This window comes from Pongo pygmaeus, chromosome 22, assembly GCF_028885625.2.
Source record: "Pongo pygmaeus isolate AG05252 chromosome 22, NHGRI_mPonPyg2-v2.0_pri, whole genome shotgun sequence".
Lineage (NCBI taxonomy): Eukaryota > Metazoa > Chordata > Mammalia > Primates > Hominidae > Pongo > Pongo pygmaeus.
This window is the reverse complement of record NC_072395.2, coordinates 26,742,691-26,764,022: the sequence shown is the minus strand read 5'-3', so window position 1 is coordinate 26,764,022 and position 21,332 is coordinate 26,742,691. Positions and strand designations below refer to the sequence as shown.

At 35.8% G+C, this 21,332-nt stretch overlaps 1 protein-coding gene across 1 annotated transcript in view; it reads right to left on the bottom strand.

Annotated features, from left to right (window-relative positions):
- Window positions 1–5,846: 5,846 nt before the first annotated feature.
- LOC129022711 (multidrug resistance-associated protein 1-like) overlaps window positions 5,847–21,332 on the bottom strand; it is a 92,914-nt gene continuing 77,428 nt past the window's right edge. Inside the window, exons 20-28 of the mRNA XM_054468971.2 lie at window positions 20,605–20,760; window positions 15,786–15,985; window positions 14,932–15,058; window positions 13,462–13,563; window positions 10,775–10,918; window positions 9,339–9,497; window positions 7,633–7,799; window positions 6,410–6,604; window positions 5,847–5,988 (exon numbers count right to left, since the gene is read on the bottom strand). Of these exons, the coding sequence (XP_054324946.2) occupies window positions 5,847–5,988; window positions 6,410–6,604; window positions 7,633–7,799; window positions 9,339–9,497; window positions 10,775–10,918; window positions 13,462–13,563; window positions 14,932–15,058; window positions 15,786–15,985; window positions 20,605–20,760 (1,392 nt within the window). The remainder of the gene's footprint in view (window positions 5,989–6,409; window positions 6,605–7,632; window positions 7,800–9,338; window positions 9,498–10,774; window positions 10,919–13,461; window positions 13,564–14,931; window positions 15,059–15,785; window positions 15,986–20,604; window positions 20,761–21,332) is intronic.

The window sequence follows — 21,332 nt, the reverse complement described above, 5'->3', positions numbered from 1 at the left end:
CTATGTACTTTTTCATTCAGGACTAGTCTGGAGTATACTTTTCAGGCATATAAATAAGAAAGTGAGGATGGAACTGATTTGATGCCTAGGCACTTAATCTCAGTAGCTGTTGCCTAGTTTTTCCCGAAATGTACATTTCTCTATATCCTTTCTATTACTTATATGCTTTCCACTTATTTCTCTAATTTAGAAAAGACAGTTCTTGTAGCATATGAACAGTATCTTCAGAATTCTGAGTACTAATTCATGGTTTCTGACCATGATGGAGCCAGAAACTAAGCTAACCTAATCTAGCTAGTTAGTAAATAGTCCTGCATAACAGGATTCCTTTGGTTGATGGTTAATAAATATTTCTCTAACAAAGTTTATATTAGTCTTTGGACAAAAAAAAACTATATTAATTATGTTTTGCTTCTTTAAGAAACTCATTTGATGAATGTAATCTTCTAAGATGAGCCTTTAGGTAATGACGGTAGACTTGACCTTGGAGAGACTCAAATAAATGAGGAAATACAGCAATACTTCATATTTATCTTAATTAACAGATAGTGCCTCACTGAGGTAGGCAGCCTCTGATGTGGGACCCAATGATCCCACCTTGTGGAATTAACATCCTTGGGTAATCCTATTCTCTTGAATTTGAGCAAGAGATAATGACTCACTGCTAATGAATAATACGGCAGAAGTGCTGGGATGTCATTTCTGAAATTAGGTTTAAAAAAGATCAGCTTCCTTCTTGGATGCACCCTTTTGCTGGCTTTCTCTTTTGGATCCCAGCTGCCACGTAAAGAAGACCATGTAAAGAAGGCTGTTCTGGTGAATACAGGTGTAGAAAGACACCCTAGAAGATAAGAGGCCACATGGAGGCAGACAGGTACCCCCCCACTGACAGGAGGCACGAATTTCCAGTTATGTGAGACAGCCTTCTTGAAATGAACCCTCCAGCCTTAGTAAGTCTTGAGATGATGCAGCCACAGTTGACTATTTGAATGCCACCTCATGAGAGACCTTAATTCTTGTTTTGGCAAGAATTATAAACAGTTTGCCTTCCATAATTCTTGTTTTGGCAAAGAATTATCATTCATTTCTGTTATTTTAAAGTTCTGTTATTTTAAAGTACTTTGGATTAATTTGTTACACAACAGCAGATAATAGAGTTCTTACTGTGGCACTGTTCTAAAAATTTTACTAATACTAATCAATTTAGTTTAGTTCTAGCCACCATTTGAGTAGGTACTATTATCTGCATTTTCAAATAGGGAAATTAAGGCATAGACGTGTTAGGCAGTTTTCCCAGGATTACAACTATTAAGTGAGAAAGTCGGGATTCAAATCCAGTCTATGCTTGTAATCCCAGTGCTGTGCTGCCTTATCCATTAAAGAATACAATCCCATAGTACCTTTTCTGTTCTGTTACCAAACCTGGATAGTATCCATGTAAGACCTCTTACTTACCAGCTAATGTTAACATTGGAGATTTATGCTTGTTATTCCTTTACATTTTCAACAAGCAGGTTTAGAATGTATAGATTTCTTAAATACAAAATGAAATCAATAGCACCTATTTCACTTGGTTTTTGTAAGTGTCTGGCACATAGAAAGTGGTAACGATTTAATACATATGGTAGATACAGAAATGAACAAAGTTCAGTGACTGTCAATTTTATGTGGGTTTTTTAATTGATTGATTGATTGAGACAGAGTATTGCTGTAACCTCTGCCTCCTGGGTTCAAGTGATTCTCCTGCCTCATTCGTGTGCCACCACACCCAGCTAATTTTTTATATTTTTAGTAGAGACAGAGTTTCACCGTGGTAGCCAGGATGGTCTCGATCTCCTGACCTCGTGATCCGCTGGCCTCGGACTCCCAAAGTGTTGGGATTACTCACCGAGATTATCACCGAGATTGCATCACTGCACTCCAACCTGGGCAACAAAGCAAGACTCCATCTAAAAAAAAAAAAGGAGTGTGTCCTGGCACGGTGACTCATGCCTATAAACCCAGAACTTTGGGAGGCCGAGGTGGGCAGATTACCTGATGTCAGGAGTTCGAGACCAGCTTGGCCAACAGGGTAAAACCCCGTCTCTACTAAAAATACAAAAATTAGCCAGGCATGGTGCCACATGCCTGTAATCCCAGCTACTCGGGAGGCTGAGGCAAGAGAATTGCTTGAGCCCAGGAGACAGAGATTACATTGAGCCGAGATCGTGCCATTGCACTCCAGTCTGGCCGGCAGAGCAAGACTGTCTCAAAAAAAAAAAAAAAAGTGTGTCCTATGATGTGATTTTGTAAATATGAGACTACAGTTATAAGGAACAATGAGTGTTTGGTTTAAATAATAGCCAATATGTTATTCAATGTTTTTTATATGCTAGACACTGTCTTAAGTGATTACCTGTATTACATGATTTAATTTCCAAAGCATACTTAGGAGGTAAATAGAATTATGACTCCCAAATAAACACAAAGAAATATGTTAACTTACTCAAGTTTATACAACTATTAAGTGGTTGAGTTGGGATTTCACATAGGTATCCTGTCTTGAGATCCTGAACTCTTAACTACTATGTTTTTGCGTTCCAGCTTTTAAATTTTCTTTTAAAAGAAAGTCCCTTTAGATCAGGTAGAACTATTCATTATTTATATGCATATTAAAAGGCAACATTAAGTTTTCTAAACACTTCTATATCAAGGCTATGTTTAGAAGCAAATGAAATTGCCATTATTCAGCCATTTTTTGACCTACAGAAATGACTATTTTATATGGTCCAACCTAATACTATATTTAAAGAGGCATGGATCCCACCCCCACCACAAGCTTTGATTTTATTTAGTATGCTTACAAAGATACTGGTTTAAAATCCTGTTTTTTAAAAGATTTTGAAACTTTTTCGAACTACAGACTATTTTTTAGTGATTCCTCTGGAATAAGACATCTTGGTAGAGAAGTAGAAAGAGCATCATCAGGTTTGTAGTCACGTAAAACTGGATTCCAGCTCCTCTTGGAATCTTAATATCATATTTGGTAAAATAGAGCACATAATTGCTTTCTTATATTATTTAGTGAGAATTGAAAGTGACACATGTTCCAAATATATTGCACATTACTTGGCACATTGTGGGCTTTCAATAATAAACATTCTCATTATCCTCAAAGAAAGCAACTTAATGCTACACAGGATTTTTCTCTATCAGCTATGGTAAATATTTTGTATATTGAAATTTAGCATTATTTTATGAATCTATTTTGAAGTTATAATCTTTAAACAAAGGAATAAAGGAATAACCTTTTTTATTACAAATGTGCTACCTCTCTGTAATCCAATCATTTTGAGTACTTTGTACTTTGCTTCTAGTGTACATCAATAATTGAACAAGCTTGATGTACATAATTGAAATAAGAATAAAACATTAATTTCTTAAAACAATAAAATTATCTTTGAATAACTTTGATTTAGTCACTTTTTGTGTTTTTTACTTTTGCTTTTCTTTTACTCTGTATTACATATGAAGATAATGGATATCTGTATATATATGCAGAAAACTACACATATTCTAAATATGCAGACTGATGAACATTCACAAACTGAATGAGTGCTCAGATTCACTTCAAGAAACAAAATGCTACCATTATCCCAGAAGTCTACCTTGTGTACCTTATTATAACCCTCCCCACCAAGGATAACCAGTATCCCAACTTCTAATAGTATAAATTAATTTTTCTTTTAAAAAAATTATATAATTAGAATCATGGAGTCATACAGCTATATTCTTTTGTGGCTATTTCACTCAACATTCTTTGTGAGATTCATCAGATTGCCTAATGTATACAGTAGCTGTTGTACATTCATTCTCATAGCTAGATAGAATTCTATTATGTGAATATACCACAATTTATCCAGGTTACTGTTGATTTCCCATTAGATTTTAAAATTATTCAGCTTCTCTGATTTACTAAAATTATAGGAGTAGGGAGCTAAAACATCTTTTAACTCATATGAATGAAATATTTTGATTCCTTTCTTAATAGAATTCAACAGCTATTTATTCAATGTTTACAAAGCACTTCAGGGATTGTAAAGACAGGACAACACTTCAAGTAGCTTACATCCTTAAGGGAGGAGACTTTAGATAATACAAGTTTTCTAGTTTAAGGCAACTTTTCATAAATACCCTTAGGAAATGAAGCAAGGTTGTACAGGGCTGCATAGGGAGGAAGAAAGGAGGACAAAAGAAATGGTTGATGGGCTTTAAAGAACATGTTAAACTATTTTATTAAAATCTTCTTGAAAGAAAATCCTATTGAAGTTTAAAGACTTTAAATTTGAAGGGCAATTCAGAGACATAATGTTGCTTCTTTTAAATAAACCTACCAAAGAAAAAGCCCTTCAAAATCTGATTAGGACTACAAATCAACAATCCTCTCATAAATGTAATAAAATATCTCACTGAGGTTGATATATTAACCAAAAAATAATGTTCCAAAGAAAATATTAGGTTTTTTTTTCACTCAAAGGTAAATAGTAAAAATATAAAACATTATAAAAAACTATAAAATTCTGTTAATATATAATTACTCTTTCCAAAAAGCAGCTGAATAGCTTTTTTTCTGTGATTCCTTCATCATTTCATAAATTATACAATAGCTCAAAATATATTTTTAAAACTTATTTGTTTTAATTTTTTTTTTAAAGATGGGGTGTCTCTTTGTCACCCAAGCTGGAGTGCTGTGGTGTATCATACCTCACTGCAAACTTGAATTCCTGGGCTCAAGCAATATTCCCACCATAGCCTCCTGAGTAGCTGGGATTACAGGTGTGCACTATCATGCCCATCTCATTTTTTTCATTATATTTACTTATTTTTTGTAGAGACAGGATCTTGCTTTGTTGCCCAGGTTGGTCTCAAGTTCCTGGCTTCAAGCTATCCTTTCACCTCGGCCTCCCTAAATGCTGGGATTATGGGTGTGTGCCACAGTGCCCAGCCCACATCTATTTATATATAAATAAGTATTTACAGCACTCTAAAATGTCTAGCTATTCATTCTACAAACATTTGTTGGGTATCAGTTATGTGAAAGGAACTAGGCTAGGAACATAACATACAAAGATGATTAAAACTGGGCACTTGCCTTCAAGGGGAAAGCAGACTTAAAAATTAAAATAAAGTATGAGCCCTGCCATGATAAAGGTATGCACATGGGGCTAACGAGAGCACAGAAAAGGGGCGTCTAGATCACACTGGAGGGCAGAGGGGAAGATCAGGGGACACATTGAGAAGGGAACACCCAAGTGAAGTCGGGGACTTAAAGGACAAGTGGCACTTAGCATTTTGGCCAATGTGAATAAGGTAAGCACGAACGGAAGAGAGAAGTCTAGGTACAGCCCAGGATGGTTAGAAACTGTGGTGCTGGCCAGGGGCCGTGGCTGACACCTGTAATCACAGCACTTTTGCAGGCCGAGGCGGGCAGATCACCTGAGGTCAGGAGTTCGAGACCATCCTGGCCAACATGGCCAAACCCTGGCCCTACTAAAAATACAAAAATTAGCTGGGCGTGGTGGCAGGTGCCTGTAATCCCAGCTACGCAGGAGGCTGAGGCAGGAGAATCGCTTGAACCCGGGAGGCAGAGGTTCCAGTGAGCTGAGATCAAGCCACTGCACTCCAGCCTGGGCAACAAGAGCAAAACTCCATCTCGAACAAACAAACAAACAAAAACAAACAAACAAAGAAACTCTGGTGCCTATGAGTGTGTGTGCCAACCCATAGCAGGGGCCTGCCCTTGTGCATTTCTCTTCTGTCTTTGCTTTTTACATACTAATGTACTGTAGTGTTTTTTATTATGCAAATTAACATAGGAATTTATTTTTTGTCCCTGAGTCTTGTGTTATTCCAGCATCCATTGTCATTTCATAGAAAAGTCCTTTCTGACGTATCAAATTCTGAGGCGCTTCGAATTCCACAATGCTTCCTGAGTCTAGAACAAGCACCCTGAAATGTGAAAACAATAGCGTCAGGTAACATACAGTCTTCCACCTCACATTTTATTGGTCCTGCTAATATAAAGTTTAAACTATTCTATGAGTTATTTCAGTACAAAATATAGGTGCTAGTTAATTCAGGAACTATATCAAGTTCTCTAATAATTATTATTTTAGCTTTAACTTTTTCTTCCAATTATTTTGGAAAATACCTTCTATATCATTATCTATATCAAGTTTTCTAACATTCTTTTAGCTTGAACTTTTTCTTCCAATGATTTTAGAAAATACCTTTTATATCATTAGGGAAAATTTTGTATCTCTCAGCACAGATATAATTATTTATGACTGGCAAGAAATCAGTGTGTTTCATATGCCCAATATTTATCTTGGCAGAAATGATTTCATTTCTGAAAAGAAAGAAAGCACACCTGTCTGAATCAATGACAGATTGCAGTCTGTGAGCAATGGCCAGGATGGTGCAATCAGAAAACTCCTTCCTGATTGTGGTCTGCACCAACTTGTCGGTCTCAAAGTCAATGGAGGCTGTTGCCTCATCCAAGATGAGAATTTTTGTTTTTCGAAGCAAAGCACGAGCTAGACAGACCAGCTGCCGTTGTCCCATGCTGTTAAAATAATAATAATAATAATAATTTCAACAGTGGACTTTATGGTAACACACTTCATGTTTTAAAATTCTGATGATACTGCTATTCATTCTTTTTCTCACCCACAACTTCATTTGTTCTTTTATTCAAGAAATATCTCTTGAGGGAGTGCCAGACTTTAGACCAATGAGCAAAACAGACAAAAATCTCTGTGTAGCAGATACATTCTCATGGGGACACAGAAAACAATAAGCAAGACAATTGAGTAAAAAGCATAGTAGGAGGGGTATATGAGTACGGTGCAACATTATATGTAGTAATTTCATGGATAATACGTATATAATAAGTGTTAAGAATTCAGACACACAGAAATGGGGTATAAAGTGTAGGTGTGGGGTGGGCATTTTAGATGGGCATGCCAAAGAAATCCTCTGGAGAAGTTTCAAGGCAAGAACTGAAGGACATGGAGAGTGAGGCATACAGATTTCCAGTAAAAACTTGTTCCAGGTAAAGGAAATAGCAGATGTAAAATCCCTGTGGTAGGCGTGAATTGGCCTGGCAAACTCATGACACAGCATGGAGGCCAATGTCACAGAAACACAGAGGGGTAGGGAGAAAGTGATCAAAGAAGCGGTGGTGGGAGTCTTGCCACGCAGGCCATTACAGGGATGTAGCTCACTTTTCTGGGGTCTCTGACCACATGAAGGGGGCTATCTTAAGGCAACAAACAATGGTGAAGGCAAAGTAGCCCCTTACATTTTTTAGGAACAAGGCTCTTAGAATAGCAGTCTTGACAAAAGAAGATTCAATAGTGACTTTTCATAGGGCATTGCTCTTTTTTTTTTCGTTTCCTTTCTCTTAGTCAGTGGTTTCCCAGCCTGCAGCTACCAGTTTATTTTCCTTCCTCTTCCCTAGAAGGAATCAGCCATGGTGTACTTTAAACAGGCCCTGGTGGCTCAGGAGCTATATTTCTCTTGGATGCCAATTCGAGTTTCTAAAGAGCTTGGAATGAATAACTTGGACAAGCTCTGCTCTTAGCAGCTTACCTGAGGTTCTCGCCATCCTCTGAAATCTCATGCAGTAGCTTCTCAGGAAGGGACTGCACAAATTCTTTCAAGTGACACAATTCCAGCACTTCCCACAGCTTGCTATCAGAATATTTGTTTAGGGGATCCAGGTTCATTTGAAGGGTTCCAGAAAATAAAACAGGGTGCTAAAGCAGAAAATAGTCCCGCATAATCTTACTGTCATGAGGCATAAATATATTTTAAAAACTCAGACTCAGAAAACAAAGCAGGAGAAAGCAAAATTATCAGACCTAATATAGTCATCAAATTCATTTTATATTTAAAACAAAAACAGGAGAGTCAGCATAAACTATAATTCATAAGTCATCATAAGTCTCCTGATTTTCTTTCTCCTCTTCCTACTATTGAAAATAATAACGAGCACCGAAATAATGATGATAATTACTGCCGTGTAGTCAGGGATATAATATAACATATAATAAATATGAAATATAGTATATATATAATATTATCAATCAGTATACCAACTCAGAAAGATAGAAGTTAGTATTCTTATTTTACAGAGAGTGAGCTGGAGGTTCCAAAGAGTTCTTGTCTACACCACACGAAGGTAAGTTAGTGGTTGAAGATAATTCGAAGAGGATTGAGTTCATTTTCTTTATGCTACACCAAGATGCCTAGTGAAATTATATTTTACTCTATCTATAAGAGAGGAATGACTGATGTCTCTTTTTTTCCACTAATTTTTTTCCCTTCCAGAATTCCAGATTTTACTCAAATTTGTTTTGAAGTAAATGCATGAATACAAGTATACCTCTAAACAATATGACATTTTAATATATTAAAATTAGTATTTTAATAGATTTTTAGAAGACAGTACACTGATTTTTTTTTTTTTTTTTTTGAGATAGAGTCTAGCTCTGATGCCCAGGCTAGAGGGCATTGGCGCAATCTTGGCTCACTGAAACCTCCGCTTCCCAGGTTCAAGCAATTCTCCTGTCTCAGCCTCCCGAGTACCTGGGATTACAGGTGTGCACCACCATGGCCGGATAATTTATGTACTTTTAGTTGAGACGGGGTTTCACCATGTTGGCCAGGCTGGTCTCAAATTCCTGACCTCAGATGATCCACCCGCCTCGGCTTCCCAAAGTTCTGGGGTTACAGGCGTGAGCCATCGCACCCAGTTTCAGCTGAGTATTTCATCTTTGACTTAAGAGGCATATTTTTAAGCTAGTTTGCATGCCCCTTAATGATCAAGTTCCTTTGATTCCACAGATGGAAAAATCAAAGAACTTGAGAAAAGAGATCTAACTGAATTACTGTTCTTTTTTTAATGTTTCTAAACTTCAAGTGAAAAAGAGTCAAAATTCTACACTGAAACTAACAACTAAGCAAAAACTTCAGTAATATTTCTTTCAAAAAAAATCAGTGTGTTTCAGTCTGATCTACTTATTTGAATTTTATTTGCACTTACTATTATGAAGGAAATTTTATCAAAAAGATGTACTGGTTTTTCAAATAGATAAATGCTCTTAGGAAGAATGCTTTATGATAAGGGTGTTTAAAGAGGGTTCAATTACATAGCAGTTTTTCATATATTCCATTTAAAATGATATGGCTTCAAACAATGAATTTATAGACTTGGAAGGAACAGATTTTTAAAAAGAAAGAAAACAGATTTACTTGGAGTGGGTTAAGAAAGCCTATGGCAACATAGGCTGTACCTGTGGAATAATATTAAGTTTGCCACGAAGGTCATGAAGTCCAATAGTTGATATATCAATTCCGTCAATAATAATTTTGCCTCCAGCTTTCTCCACAATTCTAAATAAGGAATTTGATAGTGTGGATTTGCCTGCTCCAGTCCTGCCCACAATTCCAATCTGTAATGAAATAATCATAAACTTTACTTTTTGTAAGGAAACAAGGCCTTTGCACTGGCAACAAATGCATTAGGTGTCAGGTCAGTGGGATCCGTTTTTGTCAACAAGACTAACCTTGATGGGCGTGGAAGATGTCAGGTGACTTCTAAGGACCAGTCTTTATCCAAATACTCTTTACTTGCTGGAAAGGCTCTGACTAATCTGTGTTTTTCCTTTAGCTCTCAGTAATTTAGTTACTTCCTCATCAAAGAGCCCCAGCAGACCCAGGAAAAACAGATCATTCCTGAACCACCCCTGAACTACCCATTAAAGATTAGGGCAAAAGAAGCAATGATAATGAGTGGTTTTATTGAGATTTTCAGAAAACAGATTTTCTCTATCTTCCCTTCATTGAAACAAGCAAAGAAACAAATAGGGCACTGGAATCTTTTGCCAGATAGACTAGAAAATCCAAAGGAACGTCTGTAAATTTCCCTGGTGTATCAAAGGAACTCTGCATTAAAACTACTATGGGCAGCCAAAAATAGTATTTAAGGATTTTGACTCCTGGCCAAAATAATCATCTTGTCATAAACATCCCAGTGATTAAACGTTTCCCTATGACCATAAGAACTAAAAAGCAATATCTTCTGGTTGCTGATTTGTGTCTTGGTATTAATAGGAATGTTAGGCAGACAGAATATTAAAGTGGTTGGTTTACCCTAATATAAAATCTTAAGTCTAACAAAATACATCAGAAAAAACAGAAATCTGTTGAATTCATTGAGGTAATGAAAATTTCAGAATGATTTGTCTGTTTCAAAAATATTTCTGCTCCAAAAATATTTTTGCTAATGTGTCTGTTTGCTTTTTTAAAACATAAAACTAATATCACATACTATCGATAGTTTTGTAAGTTGCTTGTGTTAACTAAAGTGCATTTCAAGCATTTTCCCATTTCTTTAACGGTTTTGGAAAACATGATGTCTTTGAGTATGCAAATAGTCAAACATACGGATTTATTGTGTTTGGGGTAACGATTTACTTATTGTTGCAATTCATTTTATAGAGGAAGTAAAAACTAAGTACACCAAAGTTATGTTTGACAGTAGTATATGAGCAATTTAATTAAGAAATGTATTTTTTATAGGGGGAAAATTTATTCAGTACACACCAACCACATGTCTTTATTACTTTTGTGTAACAAAAGACCACCTTATATTCAATATCATATTATACTCAACAATGGATGCATTCACATAAAAGGGAAACCAAAATATATGAAATATATATGATACCTTCTCTTCCCCATGAGTCTGGAAAGTGATATCTTGCAATGCTAAACCAAGATCATCTCGGTATCGAGCCTGATAATTAATAAATTCCACTACACCTTTATTGGGCCATTGTAATGGAGGTCTTCTAGACATTATCCAAGGTGACTTAAAACAAAAATAAACAAAAAATAAATACTTTAAACTACAATTATAATTAAAAAATCCCTCCCTTCAAAATAATTCTTATGCAGGTAACAAAAGTGAATATAAATGATGAAAGACATTTGTGGCTATTATGATTTTCTGAAAATAGTTTTAAATGTTACCAACATGAAACTTATCTACTTATAAGAAAATATTAGAAATAAATATTTTGAGGTAGCAAGACTTCTCATTTCTTATCAAGTTATTAAGAAAAAATAACTTGAAATTTTAGCTGAGATAAGGACAGCTTGTCATTCATTCATTCCTCAAAGGTTTGCTGTGTCAGTCACTATTTTAGTCTCTGGAGGTTCCGCAATGAGAAAAAACAGATAAAAATTATTTCCCTTATGGGGTGTAGTGGGGACAGACAAAAAGAACCATATAGCATATGCAGCCATGTTGGATGATAATAAAGCTTTGTAAGACAAGAAAAAGCCAGGGTTGGGAAAAGGAGGAGGTGTCATTTAAAGCAGGGTAGTTAGGAAAGGCTTTGCTGACTGTGGTCAGAGAAAACGCTAGGTGGATACCAATGGAAGAATATTCTAGGCAAAGGGTTTGATAACTATTTGGATCTAATTAGTTGTGCCCAAGACCTAAGACAGGGGCCTGTGTGAATACTGGAGGAAGCATGAGGTAAAAGAGCACACAAGACTGTGTGATGCCTGGGCAGTGAGGTAAAGTGTTTCATGGGAGAGAGAGTGATGGCTAACATCAAATGATAGATCAGGTAAAGTGAGGACTGAGAAAGAACCCGTTGTGATCTTCATGAGGGAAGGTTCAGTGGAATAGTGGGATCAAAAGCCTGCTTGGCGAGGGTCCAAAAATGAATCAGAGAAAATGAAATAGAAAAGCAACTACAGGCAACTTTGCATAAGAATTTTTCTGTAATGGAAAGCAGAGAAATAGGTGTAGAGGGCTGAATAAGGTTATTTGAACACATTTATCCTTCCACATCAAGAGTTTTTGTAGCAGTATTTGTCACAACTTGCATCAAATTACATAAAGGTTTTTGTTTGTTTAAATGTGTGTACGCACATATTTTTATCATCTTTTTCTAATGTGAAAGAAATATATTTTATGAGCAAAAATTTAGAAAATATAGAAAAATAATGTTTGATATTAGCCATGAGATGACAGACTGAACAAGTTGAATTGAAGATTGTGAAGGCAGACTAATCTTTCATGACATTTCTTTGAGAAGGAAAGACAAGACCTGGGGAAAAATCCAGAGGAAAATTCAAAGTTCAGGTAGGAGTTGGAGAATGCAGAAAATATTTTGGCATAGTTACAGGCTGAGGGGAACTGCAAGGGAGTGGGAATTAGAAGAGGTGGTTAATGGAGTAAGATCTGAGAGAAGACAGGAAGAGATACTACCAAAAATGCAATGAGAAATGTTAGATTTTTCTTTGGAGGAGGTACCTGTTCCTCAGATTCATGAGCAAAAGAGGAAGAGTTACAAGATAAAGAAGAAAGATAGCTTCCTACGTAGATTGAAGAAAGAACAGAAATTCAAGTCATCTTTGTCATCTGCCCTGTTAATTAATAGAATTTGGAAGCAGAAGTAATCCAGATGAGTAAAATATTTTAGAAACTTAAATATTATACTCTGTCAATAGTTGAAATAACTCTTCACCCTCCAAAATTACAGTTAGAGGGAACACAACAGACTGATTTATTCTCCTCTCCCTTCCCATTCACAGAGATATTAATGATGAGTAAATAGAACAGAAAGTATAAGCAATAAAATATAATTAATTTAGAATTGTGCAGAATCTAAATAATTATGAGTTGACTATATTAAGACACTTTTATCACTGTAAAATCCCCACAAAGTTATAATTGCAAGTTGTATATTTTACTCTATACATCAGTAGAGGACAAATCACTGTGCCTTTTAGAAACAAGATATCATCTTGCATTTTTGTAACTCATTGAAGTAGGGATATATCTTATAATTTAGGGTGTATCCTAATTTAATTAGAAGTATTTTTATTTCTATTTTAATGATATATAAAATAATAGGCCACTTTATAACAATTTTGGTTTTAATTTCATTGAAACACTGAATATCACATGAATTTGGAAATGCAGGTTTGCTTAACATTTTTTTTAATGTCAATTTATTGTACATTACAATGTCTTACTCCTGCATCCAATTCATTTATTGATTATTTAGGAGTGCTTACCTCTTTTTTTTCTCATAATTTTTTTTTTTATTAGACAGGATCTTGCTCTATCACTCAAGTGCAGTGGCGTGATCATAGCTCACTGCAACCTTGAACTCCCAAGCAGAAGGGATTCTCCTATCTCACCCTCCCAAGTAGCTCGAACTAAAGGCATAAGCCACCATACCCAGCTTACTTACTTACTTACTTAATTAATTTATTTATTTATTTTTGTAGAGACAGAATCTCACTATGTTGACCAGGCTACTCTTGAACTCTTGAACTTAAGTGATCTTCCCACGACTCCCAAAGTACTGGGATTACAGGAGGCGTGCTTACCTCTTTATCCATATTTTCATATTCACAAACTCTTTCAACAGCAACTGCATTGGTTTCAATTTCACATGCTTTCTTTACCCAAAAATTCAGAGAATGAGTTATCTGGGGGGTATGGGGGAGGAAACAAGAGCTTAATGCATGTTCTTTAGTTTTTTATGTAATATAAATAATACATTATTTTTTATAGAGTTTCACTTTTCATTTATTGAATCTGCTGAGAGCTTGTCACATACTATCTCATATACTTTATATCTTTTGATTATTATTTAGCAGCTCTAGAAATAAGCATATTTCTTCATATGCATATTTGTGTTTAAGGATACTAAACTCATTAATATCATAAATAATGGAATTACTTGGGATAAGATAGACCATAATTCAGCATATATGCAAAAAGTGCATAGTGGGTATAAGGAATGATGAATACCAAGATTCATGGGATATGCCTCAAAAAAATGTGCATCCTAAATGGGAAAAAAAATAGTGTGCAAACACTTTGGCATTCTTCACTACCTTCCATCAGAAGGAAGATTTTCCTAGCTTTCTAACCATTCCTGCTCCCCTATTAAAAAAAAAACAAAAACCTATATTTTCTTCTCACTCAATTCCCAAATGTAGGTTCTCTAAGGGTGTGACTTTGAACAGAATTCTAAAAGTCAAAAAACTTGTACAATCCAATTTTTTTTCTTGAGTTTGGTGCCAACTCATTTGATAGCCCACCTGGCTTGAACTGATATGGGGCTCTTCAAAGCGTTTACTTAATCCAGTTAGGGTGTACATGCAGTAGTGTTTGATTATGGGCTTCTGAACCAGGCCCTGGATATGGCTATGTACATATTTCCTTTCTAGAAGCCTAAATTCTGAATTCTGAAATGCAACTGGCTCAAGGTTTTTGGATATTGGACCAACAGTATATAACACCATCACCTAGACTTATCTTCTACATAATGTGGAAGCAGTTTAGGGCATTTGCTATTTTACAAAGGGGGCATGCATCCTACCACTAGTGCATTGCAGTGTAATATCAAATAGGGTTTATTAGGGAAAAACTTACAAGCCGAAGAGAAACAGCAAATATATTCTCCCTAGAGAATTATCTTCTTGCTTAGGCTGAGCAAATTAGATACACCAGCTGTGTTGGAGAGGGACCCTACCCTTGTAATATTCGATAAATCCACTAGGACAGAAGAGCAGGAAACTTCTGAGTAACTACAGAATAGCAGGAGTTTCCTGGTCTTTTAGCACTCAGCCTTGAGTATCAGCCTGTTCTTCCTATAAGTTAACTTAGAATTGCTGAGCTAGCTTCCTGCTACTAACAAGATAGAGAAGGAAATGAGCCTCCAGGGCAATCCAGATTTGTCTCTCATTACTTAGTTAATATAATATATAAATCAGACAAGCAAAGAAGAAGAGTGTTTAATTAATAGGATTATAAACATACCATATACCACCAAAATCATTATTACTTACATTTAGGGCATAGGATACAGACAAACCAACTATTGCTGAATCTGTACAATTGCCAGCCAGCATAGCAAGCAGTGCAGCGAAAAGCACCATTAAGTTGCCAAGAAATTCAAGTCTAACAGACAGCCACCTGTGATAGATGGAATATATTCCTGAGTAACTGAGATGAAAAAGTTTTCATGCATTTAGTACTAACCCTCTCCTCTGGGAAACTGAGACATAAACAGCATAGCTGCTTTCTTTTTTCTCCCCGACTTACTTGGAACTCAATCAAACATAGGATCATCACATGATAACTTAAAGAATTCATCTGCAAGAAAATGCATTTTACTTTTGCAGAACTTTGCCTTAAAACTTGATCTGAATTTAAAAGCAAAATAACACCAGCTATAATGATGTATTGCATTTTTTAAATCCTATTGGAAAATCAATTCCCTTTCCAATTGTATATACTTTTTAATATGGTAAAAGTAGTCTTTAAAAATTGAAATGTGCTCAACTGCTATTTAGTATTTCATTTTTCTCCTTTATGTGAGACTATAACTTCAAATTCAAAAATTTTACAAACCAGTGTATACAAAATGAAATATATTCTAAAAATATAAAACACAATGTAGAATTATGTCATGAGTAATTCTAAAAGCACTTTTTCATATTAAATAGTATGTACCTTTCATGTGAATATAAATAGATATAATTCAATTTAAATGTACATTAAATACTGGAAAATATTTGTCTGATTAATACATACTTCTAAAACTTGGATGAAATGCCATTTCAAAATCCTCTGTTTAGAAGTCAGTGAGCAAGATGTCTAAGAAGAGATTAATTCTAGGCTAGGTATTGATGGGACTTACCCGTTGCAAATTACATTATTGTAGAAACAGACCAAGTTTTCATTCACCACCTCTTTGTATTGCTGGATAAACCTCTGTTCATGTCCAAATGCTCTGATGGTGGACACTCCTGATAAAGTCTCACTAAAGTGGGAAATGACAGGAGAACGGGATGCTTCTGTCAGCCTCCGGATTTGCCGAGAGCTTGCCATATAGTATCTCTAATCAGAAGACAGAAATAAGCAGTCAGAAAGATGTAGCAGAAATTGCTTCAATAGTTCAAAAACTACAAGACCCTTGTGTCGTGATTTAAAGAGTGACGCCCCAAAAGTCAGATACAAGTCCTAACCCCCCGCATCTGTGAATGTGACCTTATTCAGAAATAGTATCTTTACACATGTAATTAAGTTAAGGATCTCAAGATGACATCACCCTGGATGTAGGGTGGACCCTAAATCCAATGTTGACTATCCTTATAAGAGACAAAAAAGAAGAAATAGACACAGGGAAAACACCATCTCTGCCAGTGGCAGAGATTGAAGTGATGTGTTTAGAAGCCAACGAAAATATCAGGATTGTTGACAGCCAGCAGAAGCTAGGAGAGGAGCATGAAAGAGATTTTCCCTCAAAGCCTCCAGAAGGAATCAACTCTGTCTATATATTGATTTTAGACTTCCGGCTTTTAGAACTGTGAGAGAGGCGAAGCGTGGTGCCCAGGCTTATAATGCCAACACTTTGGGAGGCCAAGACAGGAGGGTTGCTAGAGCCCAGGAGTTTGAGACCAGCCTGGGCAATGTAGGAAGACCTTGTTTTTACAAAAAGTTATATAAATAAATAAATAAATAAATATACATATATATATATATACGTGTATATATACGTGTATATATGTATATATATACGTGTATATATACGTGTATATATGTATATATATATACACGTATATATATATGAAGACCTTGTTTTTACAAAAAGCAAAACATATATATATTATCCAGATGTGGTGGTGCATGCTTGTGGGCCTAGCTACTCGAGAGGCTGAGGTGGGAGGATCACTTGACACTTGAGCCCAGGAGGTTGAGACTGCAGTGAGCTATGATCATGCCACTACACTACAGCCTGGGTAACAGATTCAGGCCCTGTCTCATAAAAATAAAATAAAATAAACAGATTTTTAAAAATTGTGTGAGAATACATTTCTGTTGTTTTAAGCCACCCAGTTGGTAGCACTTTGTTACAGAAGCCTTAGGAAACTCATGTGCCCTTGTAATGGTAAAAAGCCCAAATTCTGAGGCTGAGAGCAGTGGCTCATGCCTGTAATCCCAGCACTTCAGGAGGCCGAGGCAGGCAGATCACTGGAGTTCAGGCATTCAAGACCAGCCTGGACGACATAGTGAATCCCCATTTCTACCAGAAATGCAAAAATTAGCCTGCTGTGGTGGTGACTGCCTGTGGTCTCACAGGAGACTGAGGCAGGAGAATCGCTTGAACCTGGGAAGCAGATGTTGCAGTGAGCTGCTACATATGCTCATATGCTACTGCATCAGTAGCATACAACATCATATGCTACTGCACTCCAGCTTGGGTAACAGAGTGAGACCCTGTCTCAGGAAAAAAAAAAAAAAAAAAAAGCACCAATTCTGGACAGCACAACAAGAACATAATTGGGCAAAATTTCACTTTGACAATGCTCTCAAATGACCATTACTGAGTACCTACTGTGAAGAAAGCTCTATGTTACATGTTGAAAATGTGACCGAACAGTTAAATCATTGAATGAGGGAAGCAGACCAAATGCACAATGATATTTTCTATTTAAACATAATAACAGAAAAATAATATTTTTTATTTTTTTCTTCAAAAATTTCCACTACAGTCACAATTATAAGTTGTTTATTTCCCCTTGGCTTGAAGTTGAGGACAATTAGGATAGGTAGGACTGTGGGGAGCTGGATGGAGCATGCCCTGTATTCACCGGATTATTAATTAGCCCCAGAAAATTGCTACCAACTGGAAATGAAAATCAAGAGTTATGAGGTCGTGTACAATTTCCAGGAAAATTTTAAATCTGGAATTTTATGTAAAATCCCTGATTTTAAAATGTCTACATTTGGTAAAAACACTGAGCAAGCTAAACAAAAACGTATCTCAGGTTACATACAGCCTGGTGGTCTACAACTGAACTCTACTCTATGCTAAGTGCTCTGAAGAATACAGAGGACTGTGGCATTCTGAGGCTGTAAAGGGATTTAAGAGATTGCCTAGATTAGGGAATATGTTATTGGGGTCACAGACCATGTGAGTAGATAAATAAGGGTAAAATGCTTTCCCTAGACAAATGTAAATATGCATACACACTTGGAGCTTCTGATAAATTTTCAGTGAATTGTAGAATCCATGGAGTTCTTTCATGCAACTCTCTGGGGAATCTGGTTTAAGCAATTTTATCTAGATCAGTGCTTCTCATACTTTAGTAAGAATCACCTGCCTGAAGGGTTTGTTGAAAGGCAGGTTTCTGGGCCCTACCTTGGGACATTCTGACCCAATAGGTCTGGGCTATGGCCCATGGGTCCAGGAACTACACTTTACATAGCACACATACAAATCAAACCTTTTATTTCACAGGGGAAAGAAATAGAGCCTGGAAAGGGAAATGAGGTCCCAGGCAGACAAGTAAGGAAGATGACTAGAACTCCAAGTTCCTGCATCCAAATTCAGACCTCATCCTATATTACTCCCCCTAATGAGACATGATTTCTAGGCTCCTTTTTACTCCTGATAACTCTGTTATAGTTTACCAGACAGGAGACCAACACATAAAATTTCATTTGCCACATGAGTGCTTTTTTTCTAGATTTTTACAATATATATAAAACATAGTCTCTGCCCCCAGAGCACTTACATTTTCATATATTCTGGATTTATTATACCATCAGTATATGCCAACAGTGTAATAAATCCATAATAGTAGATATTAGAATAGTAGATAAGGAGTCAGTTCTTTTTGCACTATTGTGATAGAGAATGCTCCACACAGAAAATGGAAAATGACCTAGGCCATCAATGTCAAGTAAGATCGGGACAGACAGAAAGAACAGGGAAAAGATGTGAAGTAGGAAGAATAATGGAGTATAGGTATGGAAATGAGAAAATCATTTGTAGTCTGGCTTAAGCAGACTAAACTCTAACATGAATTTTAAAACTTGGGTTTTTGAAAAGCATTAAATTCTAAGAATCTTTTTGTGAAAAGAGCCTGATACTTCTATATTTAAAATGTGCTTCAGCATTGATTTTACCTTGTATGTTATCAGTTAAAACTGACAATCAGGATAAAGAAATCATGCTTTGGAATAAATATTATGTTAATATAGGAATTTCACTGAAAATTTAGAAATAATAGGTAATTTTCTCTGTATTTTATACTTCATTTAAAATCTCCAACAAAGGTAAGGATTACATTTTCATAGTAGATTGCATATTTGAGGAGAATCAACTAAAATATGGAGTGGAAAAATATACATTCATTATCTAGGATTCAGTCTGAGCTCCATTTACACCTATAATCTACTTTTGTTTTTCTGTTTACTTAAACATATTTCATCTTTTAGTGAAGTCCTTATTGCCAAGATAAATAAAATCAATGGGAAATAGTTATTTCTGCAACTGTCTTTAAATTTCACTCTTTATTTGTGGATTAAGCCTGTAATAAAAAATTGCACATACTTTGATAAAGGCAATGTAAAAAGATGTTTAAAATGTTTTATAATAATAATCTCTTGATATCATACATTTGAAAAATTCATCTATTTATAGTTCTTGCATGTTTGACTAGTACCTTGGTATAAGTGTCAAAAAAACTTATGGGAACAGAAATAAGGTGTATAAATCTGTGAATATGAAAAGAAATTTTATGTCACAGTGTAGGAGCGAGCTGGAGAAATTTCTTTTATGTGAGTCATTTCTGTATGAAGCTATAAACTTTTTTTAAACCAAAAGGTGTCATGGTTTCTTGTAAAATAATAAAGATAATAAAGACCTCCATTTTAATTGATTCTTTTCATTGTTTAATAAAATTGCTTTGTTTGATTGCTGAAGAAAAAAATGCTAAGAAATTTTGTTTTCCACTGAAGCCTTACAGTAACATAATTTTGCAGTTTAAATTGGATGATCCCATTTTAGTATGAAGATATCATGTAAGTATCATGAGAAACATATTTAGCTCTTCCAGCAATTGTTTGTCTGGAAGAGACAGGTGATGTCTGAAAAAACAGGACAAAAAGGCAGTACCTGCTTCTCTCTTGGATATGCAGGGAAATTAATTTTCTGCTAAAATTACAACATACACATTTTGTGGTGGGCATAAAAATGCAGGCCCCAGCTCTCCTGCTGCAGGAGCGTAGCTGACTGACAGCCCCTGCGACTGCACTGATGGATCCACTGCTGTATTAGCATAGAGGCCAGCCAATGACTGAGTACTGGCAGAAAGTGCACATGAGACCCTCCAACGGGCAACTGTGATTGAGAACTTCCTGTTGAACCTGTTGTAGAACTGTCCTGTAGTCCAAGACCCTTGTTACCCAAACCATCTTCTTTCCTTTTCTCCCTCACAGGGATTCAGCCTGAGTCGCTGTCTGAGGGCTTGCTCAGCCCAGCCTTCTTCTGCTCCCTCTCCTTTATCTTTTACAGGCATTTCCCCCAGTAAATCTCTAGTACATCTATTCGTTTCTTGGACTCTGCTTCTTAGAGAACCTGGACAAAGAGGAGGTTTAAGTGGGTCTGAAACTATATTTGATTGTGAACTTATAAGTTATTAATACAAATAAAAAATGTATGCACTTACTTGTATAGAGAAATAGAAGAACACTAAGGGAATAATCCCCAGAATGAAGAGGGGCAAAGCTCCCACAATGACCAAAACTGTTCCAATAACATCCAACGTACAATTCACCCACAGCCGTAAATAGTAATGCAAACGCATATCAATTACAAATATGTCCTGAAAAATTTGATATTAGATCACTTTATTTTTAACTTTTTACAGTTTAAAATGAGAGAAAGAAGAAATATATTATTCAATGGCAAAATTAAAAATGTTTACCCAGGTATGACAATCTATTGATTTCATAAATAAATCTAACTACATGATCTTTGCTCATCCCCATATATTTTTCCCCTGTGGTCAACTATAACAATTAAAAGGCTGTTCTAATTTCAAGATACTTATCATCAAGCAATTTATATTTCCCAGTGACCACTACATGGCAATTAATTATACAATTAAAGTCAGACTTTGATCAAAAAAGCAAAAACAAAAACAAAAAAACAGTCCATAATTCAATAGCTGTTTTTTTTTTTTAATTCCAGTATTTGGGGCAGTGGGCTACCATTATTTATGACTCAAAATTTTTAAATCGCTCTTGGGGCATTGTTATCAACTAAGAACATGTTCAGTGGCCTTCCTGGGTAACTGGATCCTATTCATATCAGAAGAGGCAGGAAAACAAAATAATCTTCATTTATAAAATTATGAACTGAAAGATGGAGTGGCCAATAGGAACGAGAGAAGGA